General features: G+C 37.0%; 1 protein-coding gene across 1 annotated transcript in view; it reads left to right on the forward strand.

Annotated features, from left to right (window-relative positions):
- The window catches only part of FIGNL2 (fidgetin like 2), a 61,535-nt gene extending 43,030 nt beyond the window's left edge, over positions 1 to 18,505 (forward strand). The window contains exons 2-3 of the mRNA XM_075199296.1: positions 12,985 to 13,086; positions 13,504 to 18,505. Coding sequence (XP_075055397.1) covers positions 13,083 to 13,086; positions 13,504 to 15,683 — 2,184 coding nt within the window. The 5' untranslated portion in view covers positions 12,985 to 13,082 and the 3' untranslated portion in view covers positions 15,684 to 18,505. The remainder of the gene's footprint in view (positions 1 to 12,984; positions 13,087 to 13,503) is intronic.
- The last annotated feature ends 5,755 nt before the right edge of the window (positions 18,506 to 24,260 follow it).

The raw sequence follows: 24,260 nt of genomic DNA on the forward strand, positions 1-24,260 counted from the left end.
TAAAACAGTCCTCATCCCCTTCACACTGACTTTTACAACCATGTCACAGTGTAGTAGTGAAGTTACGACCAGCTAATCCCTTGATGGGGTCCATAAGGCCCCCATTGACACATAGTTTCTCTCCTAGGGAGAATCATTGAAATACCACATGAAGTCAGAATGGGAAACATTGGAATTTCCATCCAGCAATTTCAGAGCATGACTAAAATAGCAAAGGATCAATGACTGCTTCGCTTAACATTGCATCAAACACTATACAAATACGCACACACACATTATTATTAGTCTGTTTAAAACTAAAATAATGCAAGTGTACTTCAGGCATTGACCCTAAACATTTGATAGAGAATAGCGAGGACATTTAATAAACTCATTAAGTTATTTCAGCACATTGTGTCAAATTATCAAATGACTGTGGAGGGATCTTCTTCACATCTTGCTATGAAGACTTTTAAAGGGATTGTAGCAGCTATAGTATGACCAACATGAGCAAATGTCCAATCCATATGCTGAAGCCCTATGAGGATGACTGACCTATAATTGTAGTAACTCATGTAGTATCACTTTAAGAATTTAGCTTAGGAAGTGTATTTTGTATTTCATTGTTTTAGTGATTTGCAAACGGTACATCACATTCTCCTTTGTGTCCTATCTTTTTTTATCTCTCCGCTAAGAATACACTTGATTGACAAGCACTTGTGAATGAAACTTCTTTATAAATTTAAAACCTAATCGCAAAGCAATTGATAAAACCTTTAAATACTTTCCTAAAAATCATAAGCTTTCTTTATCCGTTTTTCGGAACTGCACACTTTGTATTTTCCAATATTACTTTGCATTGTTGTTTAGTGGGGTTAAATCAGTTGATACCTGTAAACTAGTTGTGACCAGTTGTTTTACAAAGTCTATATTTATTTACTTCTTGACTATGAAAAATCTGTTTTAATTCTCTAATGAAAGATACATTTAACCAATGATATGTTTTTTTTATGTTTGACTACAGTTTTAATTTATGTTAAATATACAATGCTTCGTATTTTAGTTTTGTTTGATTATTTTCATATTGTCTTTTATGCTTATAAGACAAGAGCTTCGTATATTGTTCCACCAACACTTTTTCCATGTAGGATGCCCCACAATAGTACATGCGACTAAATATGTAAAATAAAAAGAAACTTTTATTATTTTAGCTTGATTTAATAGCAAATCATTCTAATTGATTCTGTGAAATAGATGGAAATGAAACAGGCTTTTGAGTAGACTAGTGTGACGCAAGGTTACATTTATGGATATTCTGTAAGAGTCAGCACTACGATTCTCTTTTATGAGTGATGTTAGTCTCCCTGTATCTTCCTTGTCAGAGTGAACAGATGGGGGATGCTCAGCTGTCTTCAATCAGCGCTGATACATATTAATTTTCCCTTCCCTGGACTATGGCTCCTAAAACAGCACAGATGGAGAGTGGCCTGTTGGCTAGTCTCTATTTCCTAGTGATGTCCAGCTGCTCCGTGTTTGATATATGAGTGGACAGAGTGGACGTAGACAGCACTGATTTCTGCTTATGGTCCTGCTCTGGGAATAGGTTGAGGGACTTACATCTTGGCTTTGGGAATACTATCTATTCTTGTGTTTTGGGGGGATGTTTTGGTTGTATTTTGAGTGTTTGTACATTGACTTTAAAATGCATCAACAATTTATCAAGATTCATTTTGATTTTAAAATAGGGTGCTCCCAAATATTTGCTTGACTTAGTATTTGTGTGCGGTATCTCTGGTGCTTGGCGATCTAAGGTATCAAAAGACCACCTAAGTAGAAATATAAAATAAATAAATTACAGAATTTTAATGGAAATACATGTAAATATAGTTCAGCAGGTGTATATTTAAAATGTGTTCATTTAAAACTTTAATGCATTGCTCCATAATGCACACATAGGCACGGTGACCACCTTTTTTTGTGCCTTTGTGGACAGAAGTTTTTGGGTTATTGATAGGTCTGTTCTTGAGTAATGAGCACAGGGATATTGAATGAACCAGTCATCCATATATAAAACTACACTGGTGTCTTTAAAATATTTTACAAAATATCTGTCTCGCTTTCTATGTCTCAAAACATGTTTCTAAAAAAAAAATGTACTATACTCTCTCCAAAGTGGAGAAAAATGTTTAATTGCTGCTCTGTCACCTTTCATTTGCATACTGGCGTCTTTATGTCAAAAATGCTGGCTACAGATTGAAAACAGAACAAGGTAGTCTTTTCCTGAACAAGGAGCAAGGATGACATGTCAGCTCTCTTATACTATGGAGTTTGAAAATGTTAATTGTGGCATCTACTAAACAAGCTTCCCAACTTTTATGTCAGGGGACAGGCAGCCAAAGAATGAGCTGAGATTGAAATATATCCTGCTCGAAGGTACAACTTGTGTTTATCATATTTATTGTATTGTATTAAAGTACTGCTTCATGTACGAAACAAACATTACGAATTGGAGCAGATCTGTAATCTCAGCCTTTGCTATCTATGAGCTGCCATGAGATATTTCTCAAAGTTTTATTATTAATCCATATTATGCAGCTTTTTCCAGAGAATATTGACCCCATTGGAGCTTACAATGTAAATTATGCAAAGGACACTTTCTATACAAAGAACAAAAAGTGTCCTAAAATTATACATAGCAAAATAAGGATCATAGAATCCATGAGAAGTAAAGTTGCCATATAAAAGTTTAGCGCTGCAGTCCTTTTCATTTTACAGTACTGGGGACATTACTCCCATTATGTGTGATGTTGGGCAGTCATTGCATTGTTCATCAGTTTCTTTTTCTTTTTGTTTCATATTTTCTTATTATTTTTAAACACATCTATATTCAGAAAGGAACCTTTTTTGTGTGCTGTGTATAGAAATGCTTTTGTTGCATACATTATTCCTCATAATAATCATGCTGTTCGTGTTATTTTTGTTTATCCTACAACAGTTTACTGTATGTTATACAAAATTGCACTCTATATATTTTGTAGTTTATGTAGGTTTTTTTTATTGTATTTCTTGTTTTTGCTTTTTCTAGTTATTTATTTTTTAATTGTTATCAGTCAGCATACCGCTATTTTTGGTTCTGCTGATTTGTAACAATGATACATAGCTGATTTTTCCATTCCGAATTGTTTCAAAATTCCAGATCTCTGGTTTCTTAAATGCAGAAGAGCTGCGTGCTGGGCTCTTCAAACAGCATGCTTACTTTGTTATACGACAGTATATGACACCCAAGGGGAAACATGAATTCAATCCTGACACAAGATTGAAATGTTGTTCTGCCTCAGTGAATGAAGCCACACACTTTCTTCCTAATCAAATTTTGTTATATTTGCTCAGTGTTTCTAACTCCGTTCTTATGGTTCGTAGGGCAGTACAGTGTGAGTAGATATATGTCCATTAGTTCGCTGGAATTACAGTGTATTTAGAAGTGGTGTGTATCTTAATTAAAATATTACACAGTAATCATCTAGCTGGGCTATCCCTATATATTCAAAGGCTTTCAACTCTTGTCAAGGAAAAATGCATTAGTTTCAAGTTGAGTGGAAGCTCAGCATTGGTCAAAAAAAGAAAGTGGTATTAAAATATCACCTATTGTTAAATTCTGAAATTGAAATGAATAATCTGTAGGTTTTAAGACCCTCTTATCTCTTTGTCTGTGTGTTAATACACACTCTTGTTCTATTAGATTTGTTGTTGCCAGTTGTAAAGCTCTGTAGAGTATGTTGGCACTGAAGAAATTAAAGTTATTAATAAAGATAAATAATCCAAGGTAATTTGCATACTTGAGCCCCTGACAATGGGCAGGGAAGGCAGTACATAGATTGCACAGTGATCTGCTGCTGAAAGGTTCTGGAGCCACTGACAGTAGGTAGAAAATAGCAGCAAGTAAGGGAGGTGACAGATTAAATAACAGTAAATAATGTAAAAAGTGAGCATTTGTTGTTTGACTACTAGTGACTTGCAAGTTACATCTACATCATTCTGACAGCTAAATAAGACTTGGGGGTAAATGTATCAATATGCGGGTTCTTCAACACCCGCGTGTTCAGCCTCTTCCGCGATTAAATTTCAAGCGGCGCTGCATTGTAAAGGGTTAACTTCCCTTTACAATGCAGCGCCACTTGAAATTTAATCGCGGAAGAGGCTGAACACGCGGGTGTTGAAGAACCCGCATATTGATACATTTACCCCCTGGAATTTCCTTTGTAAGATAATATATGAGTACAAAAAGAAGTGGGTTTTATTTATATCTATAGGCAACACTGCTGGCTTGCTGTGGTTTACAGCATAGTGTAATGCCTGGAGAAAGCCAACCTTTGTATTTTGTATACATCTATGTCATCCCCATTGGCTCAATTTCCATAGCTGCAATTTGATTGTTATATTTTAAAATTATATTAAAAATCACGTGTGTTATTTATTTAATAAGACAGTATTTGGTTTTTAACCAAACACTTTAATTGTCTGCTCTGAGTTGAAATGATCCATACAGTATGTACTGACTAATAATGAAAAATGATAAAAGTGAGCGCTCCACTACGTATGGCAGCCTTCAATGTGAAAAGGAAAGATCACCTTCCCCAACAAATATGCAAGTATGTACTCACTGCTCGCTGGTGATTTGGATTTACTATTCCTTTAAAACTGGATGTTGTGCTCACTACTTTAGTACACAATGAAGAGTAGTAAAGTAGTGCATTAACATAGAACCCAACCAACACAAAGATTCCATTGCGGTCCTATTGCATTATGACTTGGGGTGTGTGCTTTAATTTATTTATGTTACGACTATGTCATGTTTTTTTATTTAGATATAAAAACTGAAGTTTAATAACTTGTTGCTATTCCTTTTGGACTGTAATACATGTAATATATCTCTTGTGCCCATACTGCAGTTGTTGAAGGGTTATCCTTTTCCCAGCTGTGGCTTGGCGCTCCCTCTCCCCTGGTGGCTCCCCCTCACTCAGCCTCTACAAGTACACCCAGCAGGGGTGATCTCATATCCCAGGCGTCCGTGACTCTCGCCTTGCTGCGGAGACAAATTGTCAAGGAATCAGATGGTTGTGCATGACTCCACGGATGCATGCTATCAAGAAGATTAAGTATGTGGGTTAAAGATGCGATTTCCCTCTTACCGTTCCTCTTGGGAAATGGGATTTAATCAGTCTAGATTCTGAGGCTGTATAAACAAGCTCTTAGCTTTTCTACCTTTTAATCATTGGACTGTGTTGTCTGGATGTTCTCCAAACAGGAGTGTTATAACAAGGGTGCGTTTCTATATGGTACAGTGGACCCTTGATAAAAATGTCAGTCCTTAGTCAACTAAATGACAGCCCTTTTATTTCCCCTGGTCATTAGAAAGGAGAGCAATGGGCTTGCTACTCCTGTCAGAAGCTTGACGTCCAAGCACTGTCACCTGTTTGTAAATGCGTGTTCTTGGCAAGCTGCATCCTACCAGCCCATATATTTTTGACCATGTATACGTCAACCAGCTGCCATATGGATAATGATTTTGTCCTCTGTGTATTAACCCATACATCTCTACAATGAGGATAAAATCTGTGTAGTCACACCATCAATACATTAAACCGTGATCCGTGCAGAGATCTTAATGTTTTAAAACGAACTTTCAAAGGAGAAAAATAATAATTGCTGTTGTGAGAAAATAACAATGGCTAAATCTGCAAAGTTTTAGATTCTGCTTCCAATTGTTTTGTAGTTTCAGTAATCATATCTATAATGCTCTAGAGTCTAGATCATCTTCTTAATAATGTAAACCAACAGTGGTCTTTTCATACAAGACCATGTGATGTAGTTCACATTAGTGCCAATGAAAATGTAAAGTCATTTATTGATGGAGACTGTTGTGTGTCTACTGTAACTGGCACACCTAAGACGCAACAGGCTGTGTCTGCTTTATAACCAACAATTACACTCCACTATTGCAGGTAGTGACTACGGCTGTGAGCATTTAGCATTCATTGTTAGTTAACCACTTTCAGCATTGAAAATGGACTAAAACTCAGTAACTTTGCTGTAAATCCCTAATGTCTGTCATTATTTTCATCACTAAAGCAAGCAGGATTCTAAACTATAGAACATGTGGTGTCCTTTAGCAAAGAATAAAATATAATGTACAGAATGTTTTTATATGTGTCTATAGCCACAATTATTTTCTTTGCTATAATACTATAATAAAGAAAGTAGAATGAACGTTAGTGGTATATATCTACGTGCAAGTGATTATTGAATATGCAAAAAATGAGCATTACAATAAAAGCTTTGTTTAGAGCCTTTAATTTCAGAAAACCAATTTGGTAAGAGGGACAATTGGATGTCCATGGTTTATGTCATGTCTGGTTAACCTTGTTACCCTTAAATACCGCCATCCAGTAATCCCATTTCACAAATTGTATTGTCATCTGAACATGGCTGTCCAGCAGCAGACTTACTGCTAACACAGGTCTGACTACTTCCCGCAGAGCATTGGGGTCCAGTGGGAAGTCGGTTGCTTAATGCAACTAAATAAATATTTGTACCCTGAATTTAGCTTGGGATGGAGGTAAAATTTGATTGGTTTAGGGACATGTCCCCCTTTTCCCCACTGATTTGTTTAGATCCCCCTTATATAGCAGTAGCACCAAGTTGAGAGAGCCTGGAACAAAAGATCAGTTTAGGACGCTGCTGAATAGATTAACAAGATTTCCATAATTAGGAGCCAGGAGGAACAATAGAGTCCACCCCTCCCCACCTTCTATCAATCCTTTGTCTTCAGCAATGGATAATGGACGAGCAGCCAGGGTGGGAATCGGAGATGCCATTTGGTCACTGGACAGGCATTTTCTCACACTGCCAAGAACGAGCATTGAAACATCTGTCCTATTCTAAACTCATTCCCCCCTTTTTTTAGGCCTTGCAACTCTTCGTCCACCTGTCAGGCTGCTGCTCTGTTTTATTTCTTTTTTTTTTTTTCATTGTGTTTGTGTGTCAAAATACTGCTAATGACTGTAAACACAGGCCTTAAACATTCACCATGGCTCTAAACTGAGCATTGAGATGCTTGTGATTGCTTAGTTCTAAAATGGGTGTATTTTGTTTTGTTTTCTGCATACAGTCTGGTAATTTAAGGTGAATCCTCTAGTTTAGCTCCTTGCCCTTCCCTGCTGCTAATGGATACTAGCTAACACATGTAAGCTATTTCCAAGGACCCTTGGAAGGGTGGGTGAATTAGTAAGAGCTATATACACAAAACACCACAACAAATATGGCCTACGGATAATTATTATAATTCCAGACTATTGCAGTTTAAATACCCATATTTATGAACAGACCCATATATATGGGGGGTTCTGTTCTTGTGTTGGCGTTGTCAGGAATTACTCTTAAAATGATGTAACCTATTAAGGTTTGTGGGATGTTAGGTGTGTCTTTCGATAACATATTGACATAGCTTTAATTTTTTCCATTAGCTAAGGGCAAACCATGAAATATAATTTTATATAGCATATTATATTATTATTATTATTTTATTCCATAATTAGAGCAATCCTAGAAAAGTATTGCTCATTTTTACTGTTTTTTTTTGTTTCTAAGCAGGGAAGACCTTTAGGAGTCAGACACTTGAATAGCACATAATACAATAGCACTTACAATTAGATCTGTGTCCGCATGGATCTAATAGTAATGTCTTGCATGAGAAGGCTTATTAAGACTGGGTACACACTACAGATTCAATATCGTTAACGATTTTACCAGCAACTGAAAGTCCGGATCTGCACGCCGATTCATGTGTGCACTGTGCTCCTCATCTGTCATAACCATCGGCTGAAAACATTGTGATGTCACACTCTATGGAGATCTGCTTACACTGCGGGTATGGAGTGCACACACACACTTTGCCAGACATTGTTCCATCATTTATAGAGGTTTTTATTCTGGTTATCAAATCAAATCAAATAATATGATGTGATTTGATGTGAAATAACATGATCGTGGGAGCTTACATATTAATGCAATATTGGACTTAAAAGTCATTTATCGTGTGATTGACACGATAATTGGGTGAAAAACCTGTAGTGTGTATCCAGCTTTAATTGTCCCATGGAAGATACCAGGTCTGCCTACCAGGAGGAAATCCCAACTCCAGTGCTTTTGGCATTGTACAAAAAACCCATTACATTTTTAATAATATTTAAAAATAGTTTTAGCGCCACTAGATCTATTTTTTTCTTCTTTCTTTTTGTAGCAATCTGTGAACTATATATTCCTTGGTCAGACAAAATATAACCTAAGACTATTGCAAAGACAATTAAAAAATAAGCACACACAATGAACACAAAAAAGGTGATTGACCACTATGGGCTGTATTGCCAATCTGTTCTTTGTTTCTACCCTCTTGGTTTCAGGTAATGTTCACACACTGTGTAATTAGATATAACTCATGTACCTGGTGGTGCAGCAGGAGAGACTGTTTGTGGAGCATATTGGTTGGTGTTGGTTCATAATGAATCCAAGATCTTACCAGTTATTTAAGACAGTTCTCCAAGTAAGTCCAAACAGATCGTGTGTTTTTTTTTTTTTTTAATTTGTGCTTTCTTTTTTAGAGCCACATTTCCCTGTCATGTGTTATTGTGTTAAAATCTTCCTGCTACTTTGACATTAGAACTTCTATTTCTGTACTACGGTTAATGTGAAACATTGTACAGTCAATGGAGAGGGGAATCACTTTTTGTTCAAAGACTAAGTAAGCATTGCTTGATGAAAATCCAATGATGAGCTCCTTCCCCAGGCAGATGTGTCATAGGCAAGCAAGCTGTTTACAGACAAATTCATGTTAATTCTAAGAACCGAAGATAAGTCATAATTTAGATTGGACTGATAAGAGGATTATAATATTCCATGCTTGCCTTCTCTGATGATGCATTTCGCGTCATCAGGGTGCGGATGACGTGATTTGCGTTGTCATGACTCCGCTCCGCTGCACAATGACTTATTCCACTGTGAGAACAGGGAAATCACGGCACATAACATACATTTTCTTGAATAATGCTTATAAAAAAATATATATATCTCTGAAATGATGCGGAAAATAACTTGAGGTATGAGAAAATATACTGAGGTGTCCCCCAATATAACATATCGCACCACTAACAACTGAAGTGCTTGTATTTTACTATATTTATATAGCACATACCTCCTGATATGCTACAATGGAGGGTTGCTTGGTTGGGGCCCATAGATTGTAAGCTTGTGAGCAGGGCATTCTCACCTCTTTGTCTGTTTTACACAGTTTGTTTACTATGTTTGTCCCCAATTGTAAAGCGCTACTGAATATGTTGGCGCTATATAAATAAATGATGATGATGGGGCATCTTCAGAAGCACAAGCAGGCCCGGGGAGCATCACCATGTCCCCTTTTGGGCAGTTTGCTGCAGCGTACACATACTCTTCCAATTTGCCCAGTGACAATGTAGTTAAGTATGAGTGTGTACTACTTTGTGGGGATGTTTAATGCTGAGTAGGGGGTTCAGAGCTTTTCTATGTTGCTACAGGAAAAATAGATGTTTTATATACAGAGCCCCAATTATACAAATCACACCTCTCATTGCACAAATCCCATTGTTTGTATCTTTTCCTGATCTTGGCCCCCTCAAGCACAAACAGGAAATGATCGGAGCCTGCCTCCCAGAGCCTGCCTTACTGTAGGTCCAGTAAGCAGCTAGCACAGCAGGCTCTGGGAGGCACTTACTGTATGAGGGTGACAGCAGATATGTTTCCTCTATGCTCGGATGAATAATGGTAGAGGCAAAAGGAGCTAGTGACCTCTTTTTTATTTTTTTTTATTTAATTTTTTGCAAATTACATTTTGTAATTAAAAAGCTGAAAAAGCTTGGTCCTTGGATAATTTGCCCTTCCCCCCAATCCTAGGCTTGAGTTGTAATTGAGTTAATGTAATTTAATCTTGTCTCTTCGCAATTGTGTTTATTATTATTATTTTATCGTTGACCATTACCCCGTGTTGCAGCATGCTGATTTATTTTTATCTGCCTCTCACTCTGGTATTTCTTCCCAGGAACTTGTACTTTGGTTTCATCTACTTTAACATTTTGTGCTTTTTAAACACTTGGATTTCATTACCTGTTGTGCGTGGGGAAACCAAATCCCATTATTTATCCTCCCATCTTTCACTTCTGTTTCATGTCTTCAGCTGCCTTTAATAGCTGCGGAATTAGTGGCGCTACATAAATAAATGGTAATAATAAATAATAATATATCACTTCATTGATGTCCTACTGAAATTTTTATAAATAATATGGAGCTATCATTTATCAAGCTAATGGCTGAAGTTAAGGAACCCGCTGAAGAGATTCCTAATTGTGGTACATGAATCATGAGTAGGGGAATGAATGAATAATCCTGGTCGTTATTGGTCTGCAGTTTATACTGTGCAGTCATGCAGCATGTATATGACCTAATTACAATGGGGCCATGCAGTATATGCAAATTACATGTGTTTTTAAATGGATGACCTGGCAACCCTTTAAAAAGGTATATAGTCATATTACATGTTAAGATAGTGAGCGAATGTGTTAGAGTGGGAGAAGATGAGAAGTGCTTTAAAAGGAACAGTGGTATTTTTAGTTGTGATAGGTAAAATCAGAGGTTGCTCACATGATCTCAATTTCTGATATGATGAAAAGTCTTGGACATGGATGTCCATTGTAAGTAGAGGCTTTTGTACAGCTAAATGACTTTACTTTTTTTCCTTCACATCTATGTGGTGGAAGAATGTTCTGCCAATTTTCTGGAGTACAGTCAGTGGACACTCTTGCTTTTGCTTTCTACTTTTTCTGAAAGCTCCTTTCATCTTGAACTCTTATGATACCTTATGTTTTAAAAATGATCTTCTATTCTCATAACTAAAGCCCAACCAGAAGATTAAAGGGTGCTGACTGGGGCAAGAAATAGCTGTTATCAGTAGCGACCTACTATATTGAGAGCTTTTTAGAAATTTCACACTGCTTTTTCAAGTCCCTTACAGAAAGCACAGAAGGCCACCCACCAGCATCATAGAATTCTAAAAGTTGTATGTGTTTGTGATGCCCACTGTTTGTATGTTCGGTTCTGTTACAATTGTGAATATAATTTTGGATTATATAGGACAGATGCCCACTTTTTAAGTGCTTTATATGTTGCCTGTATCACATATTTAGTCTATATGGTTGAGGAATTGGTTGCAGCATTGCAAAGAAATCAATTGAATGCTGTAGGATTTTTCTAGGTTATCCCAATAGAATGTGGTGTAATGATTTCCCCCTTGCAGGTCCCCTGTATTTTGCAGCGAGGCCCCTGATATCCTCTCTTCTCTTGTCTCTGCAGCCCTGGCTCTGGCACCATTGAGGGCACTTTCTAAAAGATTTAACTCTGCCTTAAATCATCACACTGTAGGAAGTTTCAATAGAAAAATCTGGCCTCATTTTCATGAAAAAAGATCTATTGGGATAAGACTGCCATCAGCAATGACCGTTTACCTATCCGTGGCACTTTTAATAATGGCAAGTAAACGGCGGCTGTGCTGGATAAAGCCTCGCAGGGCTGCTGTTTAAATCCTCTTGTGTAGGTTTGATATCCAAAATGGAAGCTGTGATGCTGTATAAGTCAATTAAAGCATTAGGTAATCTAATTGTGCTGTAACCACAAAGTAGCTTAAAAGCTGCACTGCGAGTGAATAGTACACGCGTGCTTCCCCAACCCCCTTTAGTTTGACTAGCCCCCATGGTCTTTATGAAAAAGGCGAATGGAGAAAATACACAGAAGGACAACAATAGTTCCAGAGGGACTTGCTCATGCAGATGTTGGGAAAGCCAGTATTCTTAGCCAGAGGGCAAGAAATACTTTGTGCATAGGGAAAGATCTGTGTGCCTGTAATATAATCAACAGAAGTGCAGGGGGGGAAGGTTCTTGCCAGCACTCAAATTTTGGAATTTGTTTTGCCCTCAGCAAGTCTCTCAATCTTGTCTCTGTTCATTAGTTGTGGGGGTAAACTGATCAGCAGAAAAATTGTGCAATTAAAGTTACTTATCCTGCAGACATTGATGTGTGATTAACATTCTTACATGTTGCTTTGATTACTCCCTTTGTTCAGTGTGTATGAATTGATGGCACACGGGCTATTCTGCAAGGTTTTTCTGTAAAAACTCTTTCTTACTCCATGATGAACACCCAGGGTGAAAATCCAACACTAAATGTGTTGTAAGTGTAAGGGGAATTTAGTTTTCACACTCTTCTGAAATATTTGGGGAATAGTGCAATTACATTCTTATCTTAGATAGAAAATAGGCAATACAAAGCCATATAAATGTGGTCCAGATTATATAGTGGAAGCAACACAATGTGTATATACAATGTTTATTGAAATCTATGGTGAAATGTACAATACTATGCACTGTTTACTTATTTATTAGTTATGTCACACAGCTCTGTCCAGACATGTTTACTGCAAAAAGGTTTCAAAGTTAAACTTCTTCAGAATTCACCATTGTGTGTAGATAAATGTTTATTTGTTTATTAATATAATGTGCTGTTTACTGCTAGCCGTTGCAGTTACAAATAATCTGCTAAACGTATATCAGGATATAAAGTTGTAAAATATAAGTTATGTGTTTCCTGCTATTGTTTTGTTGTTGCTTCCCTTCAGACAAGTTGCTGAGCCCTTAGTATAAGCCTGGTTATAAACGCCCGCTCTCGTTTTGAGAGGGTAAAGCTAAATTTTCTATAATTTTTCATGCTTACTTATATACTTTTGGTCTTATAGAAGAGCACAATTGCTTCAGAAAGAATCAAATGATTATTTTTGGATATAGATTGAAGGCAAATGTGCAATATACTGCAAAGTGGTAAAGTGTGTATAGATGGGTTTTAATACTTCAATATCTCTCTTCTCTCCATCAGATCTGTGGTTTTCAGCTGACTGCAAAGTACATTTGATTTAGAAGCTGATTGTTTACCTCAGGAAATGCACTTCAACCAGATAAATAAATATTGATTTAATGGGTAAGCGTATTTTGTTTCTATACCATTAAGACATGTTAATTATGCATTTTGCAGGACTTTCCTATGACAGTGATGCAGAAAGTTCTGAAAATGTTTTAAAGTTGAAAACTTTTTTTTTTCTGCTTGAATAACCTTATAAATACACATTATTTTATCTTTTAGCATAGTAGGATTGCACACAATTTGTATGTTTTTCTTTGTCATTGCGTGTGTTCAGCTGTTACTGCATAAAGGATTATTAAAGTGAGTATGTGTAGCTAGTGTTATTAATACTGAGGTTGTAGAAATATTGTGGGAGGGGAAGATATTGTAATTTGAATCCAGTTCATTATAGTCCAGCTGATACATTACTTTCTCTGCATGTTTTGCTGACATAAGGAATGCAATATTTTAATGAATATTTGTTTTGCATTTCAGCTCTCTTGAAGATGCACTGGACACCAGAGCATGCCCAGCCCCTAAACCAGTGGCCAGAGCAGCACCTTGATGTCTCTTCAACTACATCTCCAGCACACAAGTCTGACGTGTTTCAAAGTAGTCGGCAAAATTTAAACTATGCCTGGGCAAATGATGACATATCTGCACTGACTGCTTCTAACCTTTTAAAGAGATATGCTGAGAAATACTCTGGGGTATTAGACTCGACATACGAGAGAGCTTCACTAAGTACCTACACAGATGGAGCTTTTGGGCCTGTTAACGGACAGAAGGGTGACATTGAACCTTGGCAGATGTCACATGGGTCTGATAGCTCATATACAGTAAACTCTTTACATGATAGTTTGGCTGGTTCCAAATCGGGGAATGGACATATCGGGTTGGGTAGCCCACCTATAGCATCTGGCAACCTTCCTGATCCGCTGTACCCTGGTAGTACTTGTGGAGCACCCAATCCAGCAAGTGGTCTTGTGACACATCAAGATTATACCTCAACTTATAGTGGCACATATCTTCCATCTGGATATTGTAGTCAACCCACTGCAGCACTTCCACCAAACCACCCATCATCTCTCCACAGCTCAGGACTTCAGCCAGCACATGCTTCTCCCGCATTGGTTCATGGATACAGCTCTTCAGGCACAATATACAACTATAGTTCCAGCAGCTACCCAACCCAACCTGGATATGGGGGAATGCACCCAACACATCCTTCTGGTTATCTGCCTTCGGGTATTGCTGCACCCACGCCACTTCCACCACATACAGCATCATCAAGACCTACTGTGGTCCCTGCTTACACTTACCAAAGTTCTAGCTTAGCACCAATTTCAGTCACTCCTCTGAGCACAGAGTCAAGTTCCTTGAAAAGGAAAGCATTCGACATGGCAGCGACAGAGGAGAGTGAAGGCAGATATAGAAAATACAGCTATGAACAACCAAAGACTACCTCAGATTCATCTTTTCAGATGTCTGACAGTGTTCCAAATGAATGCAGAGGCAATAGCTTCAGTCGCAATGGTGAAAGCCCTCAGGTCCCCTTTAAACCTGGAAAACGAACAGCGGAAGAAGAACAAGTAGGAAAGTATAACAGCCAGTCGATGAAAGCAATGATCTCGCCAACTTACAATGAAGACGGCCCTCTGAGATCTGGTGAAGCATTTGGTAAGTTCACTCCACCTGTAATTAATGGTGAAAGGAGGAATGAACAAGGTCATGCCTTCGCACAGAGAATGCAGATTTCAGGGTTGAAACCATCAGTATTCTGTAGCCCATCTGAGGATCAGTTAAAAAACGTGGATCCCCTTATTCTGGAACTTGTCAATAATGAAATTGTGGACTGTGGCCCTCCAGTGCAATGGACCGACATAGCTGGCCAGGTATCAGTAAAGGCTGTAATTGAAGAAGAATTAGTATGGCCAATTTTAAGACCTGGTGCATACACTGGTGCTAACAGACCCCCAAAAAGTATTTTACTGTTTGGCCCCCCAGGTGCAGGAAAAACTCTGTTGAGCAGATGCATTGCAACCCAGCTGGGGTCCACATTTCTTAAACTTAGCAGTGCAGTACTGGTCTCTAAATGGAAGAACAAGAGTGAAAAGATTTTGCAGACTGTGTTTTTCATGGCAAGCTGTCATCAGCCTGCTGTGATTTTCATTAGTGAAATTGATCTGCTACTTTCTGCTCATATCAGTGAGGAAAATGCTCACCTGAGTAATTTGAAGTCCCAACTGCTTTCTTTCTTGGATAACATAGCTACCTCATCTGATGACAACATTATCTTTATTGGGACCTCGCAGAGGCCGGATGACCTTGATGAAGCCGCACACCATAGGTTTGCCAAACGATTTTACATAGCTCCCCCTGATAGTCTTGCAAGAAGGCAAATCCTGCATCACACTTTGGCACAACAAAACTACTGCCTTAGTGAAAGGGAAATGGCCCTACTGGTCCAGCACACAGAGGGCTACTCTGGAAACGAGCTGATTCAACTTTGCCAGCAAGCTGGAGCCAATCATCTCCATGGTATTTCAGGTCAATTGCAACCAACGTCCTACAAAGACTTTGAGGGGGTGTTCTGCAAACTGCGAGCTGGTACCTCTCAAAAGCAATTGGACTTATATGTGGAATGGAATAAAATGTACGGCTCTAGACACTAACTGTGGATAAAACTGATTGAACACTTTGACACTACACTGGCAATGTTGCATTGAGGGTTTTAATTTGGTTTTTGTTTGTGGGTGCGTGTGTTGAGTCCTCAACATGAGTGGAGACTTTTAAGAAGAAGAGATTTTCCTTTCCTTTAAACCTAAATGTGACAATTTGATGTCAAGCAACAGGCATCTTTTTTTTCTTTTTTTTTTTACAGTCCGTGTGTGTATATATATACATATTTGTATAGATATATCCACTCCATTGAATGTTTTTCAGGAAAAAAAAAAAAGGTTCAAGTTTTTGTTTTTAATTTTTTCACATTTGGAAACCTGTAAGAAAAAAGTAGCTCTTCACTGTACTCAGGATATCTTCTATTTATTTCCAGATGATGGCGGTGCCACTGTAGTTTGGTAACAGGAATTGAGATGTTCTGTGAGGGTAACGTAATCTCAAGGACTTGTTACCACCGGCTGACCTCAGCCTCTTTGCTCATATGTCATTTTTTTTCTATCAGCATAATATAATAGCCCCTTCATGGCACTTTGGGGAGCCCTATTCTCACTTGGTATAAATTAGGTGACCAGGAGCAGCAATGGATTGCATCATACAAGGCTCAAGAACCAACAACTAAGAAGGGATGGAAAGAAAAGTACACTGCTAGTTAAGTTGAGGAACCATTTGTGGTTTTTTTGTTTTTGTTTTTTTACTTGTTTTTATGTTTTTCATGTTTATTTCTAAATACTCAGGAAAAGTTTACTTTCAAAAGAATGTTTATAGGACTCAGTGTTTTCAACAAGATCAATTGAATTAGAGACCATACAAGTACTTGAAGTTGTTACCAGGATTGAATGTATTGCCAATTCTTTCACTCCAGTTATCACAAACAAAATGTCCCACAAAGGTTCTTATCCAGTTCTTTTTTTATTTCTTTTATTTTTTATTATTATTATTATTATATTGTTACTGTAGTGTTGATGGAGTAATGTGATTTCAAAATGTGTCAATAGCACGGTAGGTTGGAACACATGGTCAGTACCACTTTTTGGATGATATTTACTGCATTTCACTGTTTTGTCACGAATTCACATGAGTCTTTCCTGTGTTAAGAATGTTTACAGCTGTTACATACATTTATTTGCTTGAGTAATACCACAGTATTACCCACAGCTTCATTATGCCTTTCATTACAGTATATGTCCATCTACCCAAAAGTATTATACCTCTTATACTTCATAAAGGGGGCAGTTACACTGTTCAAATGTACTGCTATTAAAATGTACCAGTCACCTTCATATATTGGAGATGACTATTTTGTGGGTTAAAGCTATATTCAGCCTAATGATTCATTAGAAAATAAAGATGAGAGACAGTAGTACCTAGTGAATTCATAGTCTACCTTCTCATGAATATTGGTTTAGTACACAGAATAGATGCCTCCTCTTTGTGTAGGCAACTAGTACACTAATGATATAGCTTGTTCATAAAATGCACAAAAATATAGGTGACTCTTTTTAATTTATTTATCACTTGTTGCAATTCATTAGTTTACTAGAAACATGTTAAAAAGCAACAATGTTAAATGACCAAAGAACTCATAGTGTATAAGTAATGACGAATGTAAAATACCAAAGTGTTTTGTCCTTTAGGGATAGATTACTGTTCACTCTTACATAGAATGCCAAATCACAGTACTGTACATCCATATTTACTATATGTGGTGTCCATTCTTGCCTACAAATTGTTTACTGATCACTGGTGGTCTTGTTTGTCTATTTGTGTATGCCTCATTTCCATGTGAAAATGTGTTCTCTTTAAACCAAAGTTTGTTAGTGAATAATATTTTGAAATATTGTAATAGAAGTTCTATTAGTTTTATAGTACATCATTGTTTGCCTCCTAGCTTTCTCTGCAATACAATCTGGAGACAAAATTATTAAAATTATACTTTGTTTTAATTTTGATTTACACCAAAGATGCTCATAATTTCATTTTGTACAGTACAACTTTTGAATAGGTTTCAATGTAGTATACGTATATTCAGCCTGGTGTGGTAAATATGCTGCACTCTACTGTTGCAAAAATCTACAACTTCCTTGGCATAGCGAAGGGCTGTAGCATTCTCTTGAAGATCAAATTTGGCAAGTTGGTAACCGCATGGATCCGCCCCAACATATGCCACATTCTTGAAAAGGCTAATTGGATGAAGGATCATGTTTTGTGGAAGTACAGCAGTACAAACAATGCCATAATAATCTCCAACTTTGTTGGCAATATTGCCAAACACAAACAGTACCTTCCGATTGTAGTCAAATGACTTTCATGTTCATTATGACTGGATGTTAACTGGTAGTGGTGTCATTTTTAATGCAAATGTTTTGTCAACATAAAAGTTGCCACTTGCATGAAAAAGCAGCTACCAAGCCAGAATGCAAAGCAATGTAAAGCATATTTATTAAAATGGTACAAATAGTAGAATCAATATTGGCCTGAAGTCATTGCATGTGTAGGACCAAATCCACCTTCAATCCCCATCAATATCTCATCAGAACTGGCAGAAAATACAGACGGAATATGACAAAGCGCTTGTTGCTCCCTTAGATCCAGCCTTGGTGCTGAACATCTGAATCTCCCCAACTTGACTGCATATTTATGTGGCCAAGTGTGCATACATGTAGACACTGGAGCCAAGTGGCCAGGTTTGCCCCTTTATTGGTATCTATAGAATATTGAAAGTAGCGATCTGTTTATTTTAGCCTATAGCAGAGTTTTGCCATTTACAATATGTTGTTAAATAAGCCTTGGAAGTGTTTAACACAGAAAGCAGTTTTGATGCATAACACAAAACCACATTTAGCTGATTGACTTTGCAGTAAAAAGGATTATTTAGCTAGTTAACAACTATACAAAGGTAATCCCAAAATAATAATGTTTATGTATGCAAAGTTATCATTCTATCCATTTTAGGGCACAAAAAAAACCTTTTGTGACACCGGGCTAAACTTGTATATTAGTGAATTTAATAAGATTCTCTGTCTTTCAAATTATCTGGTCAACCTGTATCTTAAATCTACTTCTCTTTTTTTAAACTGTTTTTTTGCAGTCAGCAATTACATTACAGTAATAAAAGCCACACAATCCTAATTCAGTGGTTAACCACAAATAAACCAAAACAGCTATAAATCCATTACAGACCTCTCTTTGTGTTAATTTATGTCTCCTTGCACTTTCACATGGTTTAATTACAGCGTGGTAAAAATGTTTCAGGAATCGGGCTTATGATTGCTTTGTGCCTAATTAATTGCACCCTTCATCATCAGTGGCAATCTCACACTGTCAAGAGCTCATGCTTTTCACTATGGCCTCAACATAACTAAGCCCCTCTTCCACATTAAACCCGTCCCTTGTATGTTGGTGCCATAGTCCCTTCATCCCTTCCTAACTACCTCAACTAAAGGAATGTTCCTGAGGACTCCCCAACTGTTATTAATGTCTCATTGATCTCTGGTAAAGACACTGGTCGTTCTCACATCCAAGGGACAGCTGTTGTAGTTAATCATTAAGAAGTTGAGGACATTAGCGGTACATTTTGGAGAGCCTGTGATTCAGAAGACAGATGAAATATACCCAATCCATTTATTACGGCTTTTAAAAGCCTTTCACAAATGTATGTGCAGCTCAAAGAATGATATGGCAATATGAGATTATAGTGGACACATTCTTTGTTAACGAAACCTGATGGAAGTATAACCAATAATCCAGACATCAAATATTTTCAATAATAGCACAATTGGGAATCCAGTTTGTATTTTTAATCTCACTAAGGATTTTATAAAAACTGACATTCTCATTTTGTATTATTTGGCTACTCTCTGTTTTATAGTCAACACATTCGGGACACAGCAGGCCATTAACCATTTTGGGCCATAAGAGCTATTTAAAGTGGATTAGCAAATGCTTTGTATTGATTTTACAGCAGTGGAAAGAAGAGTAACATTATATTTGACTATAGTTAATTACATTAAAATAGGAGACCTATTGCATAGTGTTCTTTTTAGTAAAACATTTGCCTATATTTAGTACACTTTCTGTATTAGCTCTTGAAATAAGATCCCATACACCATGGGCCTGATTCCTTAAGGATCTTAAATTAAGAAGTTTCTTATTTAAGTCTCCTGGACAAAACCATGTTACAATGTAAGGGGTGCAAATTAGTTTTCTGTTTTGCACATAAGTTAAATACTGACTGTTTTTTCATGTAGTACACAAATATCAACTTTAAATTTCAGTGTACAAATAAGCTATCAAGTATTTGTGTGCTACATGAAAAAACAGTCAGTATTTAACTTATGTGCAAAACAGAAAACTAATTTGCACCCCTTGTATTGTAACATGGTTTTGTCCAGAAGACTTAAATAAGAAACTTCTTAATTTAAGATCCTTAATGAATCAGGCCCCATGTCCCAAAAGTCAGTAAGATTCTGTGCCAGAGAACAGTTAAAGTGTATTGTTAATGAATTGTTATAGTCGGGGGTCTTCCAAACTACAGAAAAGGAAATGAACACTGGGTTACTTTTAGAAATAAAAACCTGAAAGACCTCTAGTATGGACAGAAAAATTGAGGACCCGTAACCCCCAATAGTCTTGTGTAAAAATGTTTTTATATATATTTCTATATGTAAATATCAGTGTATAGAGCTCATATTTGTAGGGATAGTACATAAAGATGACTATATCAAGAGATTGTGGTTACTAGCTGTCCTGAGACCGCTAGAATGAACTAGAATAACATTGCAGACTTTTGTTAGAACTCCGTCTCTTACACAACACACACAAATGCATCTATCTCTAGTAATTTCCTCATCACTTTATACGCAACAATAAATACATAGTACACAGCCAGTAAATTCTACTTAGCCCTATAATAGAGTGTCCCCAGCCTTGGATTTGGCTCAGGAAATGAATGCATCAAATTAAAGAATTCTCCACCGGCATAAAAAGACTTATCTGGCACTGAAATACAAGCTTTCTGTGTTACTCGGGGGGTTAGTGCATGAAGCACACCACTTACAAACAATACTCTCTTTGTGGATAAATTATTTCCAACTGTTTAGGGCTAAAGCTGCTGTTATATGGTCCCCCATGCCCCCACCTTCTGACAATATTACCTTGTTCTGTCTTAGCTTGGCTAGCACCTTTATGACATGAATGTTGTTGTTTTTTTTGTTTTGTTTCTTGAGTTTTAATCCTGGAAACTCGAGATGCTATATCAGAAGATAGACATTCACTCTCCACTTTGTCTTCAACTGTTTATAGTGCAATTACAGCACTGTTGTGTTACAACAGCTATGGTACTCTAGCTGTACTTCGTTGTCAGGGGCCTTGTGTGGTCCTACAATAATTCACTGCAAAAATCTAACAGAGCGCTTATAAAGGGTTAAAATGTTTTTATTTCTTTTACATAATTGACAATTTTGAAATGCGTTAGTATTTTTCCAGATTTACAAAGTCCTGGCTAATTACATTAACAAAGTGCTTATTCTAATAACACATATCCTAGACAAAAAACATTGCTTGCAGTTCATTACCATCATTACTTGAAATTACTTGATGGCAATCTAACCTCTGGGGGTAAATTTATCAAGCTACGGGTTTGAAAAAAATGGAGATGTTGCTTATAGCAACCTATCAGATTCTAGTCATTTAGTGCATTCTGCAAAATGACAGCTAGAATCTGATTGGTTGCTATAGGCAACAGCTCCACTTTTTCAAACCCGCAGCTTGATAAATGTCCCCTTGGAATTCTTGGGTCATGCTAATAACATTTCAGCACAAACTTACTGTCACAGCAGATGTGTAAAATTAGCTCCTATTTTTTTTTTTTTTCTTGTGATGCTGAAATAGCTTAAAATTGTCTAAAGAACTAGTATAATGTGTATAATTGAGCAATGTGTAAGTTAAGACTCAGAAGTTGTATATTATTTCTCTGTTGTAGTGGATATCTGACCTATAGCAGGGTTGCCATAACACACAACTTCAAAATGATGCCATCCTTCACTAAGAGATGGTTTGGACTTGATAACACTCGCTATATACTGTACTTTACAAAACAGACATTCAACAGTCTCATTCAGCCAGTGTACTGTTGCCCAATGGAGTGTGTTGATTGGACAGTAGCTCTGCTGTTTCTTTTAAACTACAACTCCCAGTAAGCTTTGGAAGTGACTTGTTCTACTTCAAAAGCTAGGGAGAAACAAGCTGCCTAAGCCTGGTTTCATACAAATATGGAGCTGTCCTCCAAAGAGCACCCAGCCGTTTCTATGAATTGTTCGGTTCTAAAATGAAATAATTAAAATGTACATAGGAGTTAGATTTGAATCTGTCATGGTACAGTAGAAAATGATTACCTGTAGAAGGTATCTAATAATATTTTATGCCTCTTTGGCCTAAACTTGTCCTGCAGTACTGATGCTTAACAAGTTGTACAAAAATTACATTACATGGGAAATTTCATAGAAATGGCAAATAATGTTGTCCTACAGACTATCGGTAAAGAAGGTTTCTTTATTGACCAAATGCATCATCATCAATAATATCTGGGGCCATCTATATTTCTTTTCTTGCCAGACTAGTTTACATACATTTTCTTCCTTTTTTTGTGTAATTGAAGCATTTCACATACGTTCCAAAGGATATCATCATTAACTTTTATGTGAATCTAAAGAAAAAATGCTCCCATTTGTATCCTTTAAGAAGATGCTGTGTCCTAGCATGGACAATGATGCATGCCTTGTCTCTGTGGTCATGGGTACAGCTACTAATAAAAACGCTAGTAAGCATGTTACAGAAATCCTATGTAGACGTAGCCTAACAGGCCACAGGAGGTCATACCCATTTCCCCAGTTCATACCTAAATCAGAGCAACCTAACAATTTCTCTTTCATCTACTGTGCACACACTCTCAGTCTTACTCCGCTTCGATATCTTGCATTTCATTGCTCCTATATGAATTGCAGGCCTCTCCAGCAATTGAAGTGTGTTTTCCAAAAAGTGGTACTGTGTTTAATGTAGAGGTTCTCATCTGACCGTGTCATATCTTCTGTAACCATTTCTACCTCATTTTGCAAAGTATTGTACATGAAGTATTTATTTCATGTCTTTTTAATGTTGGGATGCTCTTGAGCTGTGATGGTCTACCTCAAAAATACTGTATTTTGAAAGGAAAAAGTATTACACAGTATTAAAGAGATTATGTGAACTTTAATCATGGCTGGCGATTTATTTGTTTTGGTTTTTTCTTATACACATTTTTATATCAATACAGAAACTTTTATGTTTCTAATGATTAAAACCTCTAATGCTACAATTGCCAAATTGTACCACTAAAGTATGTAAAGTGTGCATGTGCTGATCAATTAGCTAGGAACTGGTGACCACTGAGGCATGAGGTACAAGGTAACTTATTAGCCTCGGTGAGGTTGCAAACTCCTAGTAATTTGAAAAGCTGCATTCTGATGCATTATTGGTTCAGACAACAAAATGACTGTATTCAGTGTTGGTAGACGTTGGGTATATTTAATATCGGGGTGCAAATAAATGTATTGTAAGCCATAGCAACCAATCAGACGTGCTTTCCTTAGTTTAATATACAAGACTAATCATATTAGTATAATATGTACAAAACCATACATGAAAACTTTTTATTCTACCCTCGGGGAGATCCTAGAGGGGAGGTGAAGTGTGAGGGCTCCAGATCTCACTTATTCTCTGCCTTGTCATGGACTGTTTTCCTTCTTGAAATTAAGGGCAATGTGCAGCCCTCTTGATGGCTGGAGGCCCTGAACTATATCTGGTTGCCCATCACTGATCTGCAAGAGATGACACTGCATATAAAGACCTGGTTCAGTTATGTATGTATTCATTTTGTTAAATCCACATTCATTACATTGTGCCATGTTGAATTGTCAACATACAATACATAATGCTTTTTTCACTTGTAAATAAAAGGCATATTGATCTCGCTTATCCAGATAAATGTAGTACTTTATATTATAATCAGTGTAATACCAGTTTTGCATAACACTATTGATTGAATTAATTATTTAAGTAAAACTAAAATATATTTCCTGGGGTGCAGATATGTTCATGTAGATTTATGAATGTACTAGAGAAAAAAAAAAGTTGTAACACTTCTCAGAGAACTGTATAATCTGCAAAATTCTGAGTTAGTGAATGTTGGTTAAGTTGGTCTTATGGTCTTAACCATCTCAATGATTCTTTATTTTAAGAATGCCCGTAAAGTCCTGTGATCCCTAAGGTTCATTAGAACCTATGTAGTTAACTCCATGAGCAGTGTGGATGTCATATGCGTATTAATTATTGAAAAGTCAAATCAGTATATGTTTTGTATGTGTATAACACCTATTTGACATTCACTTAGTATGGATAGGTCAGATGGCCAAGTTCCCTCTTATAGGTCCAGATAATCCAGAACAAAGTTGTAAGTCAGGCCCTCTTGTAGGAATATCTTCAAACTGTGTGACTGTCTATTGAAGAAGAGCCATGTATTTTGGACCCTATGAGAA

This window comes from Mixophyes fleayi, chromosome 2, assembly GCF_038048845.1.
Source record: "Mixophyes fleayi isolate aMixFle1 chromosome 2, aMixFle1.hap1, whole genome shotgun sequence".
NCBI classification, from domain to species: Eukaryota; Metazoa; Chordata; class Amphibia; order Anura; family Limnodynastidae; genus Mixophyes; species Mixophyes fleayi.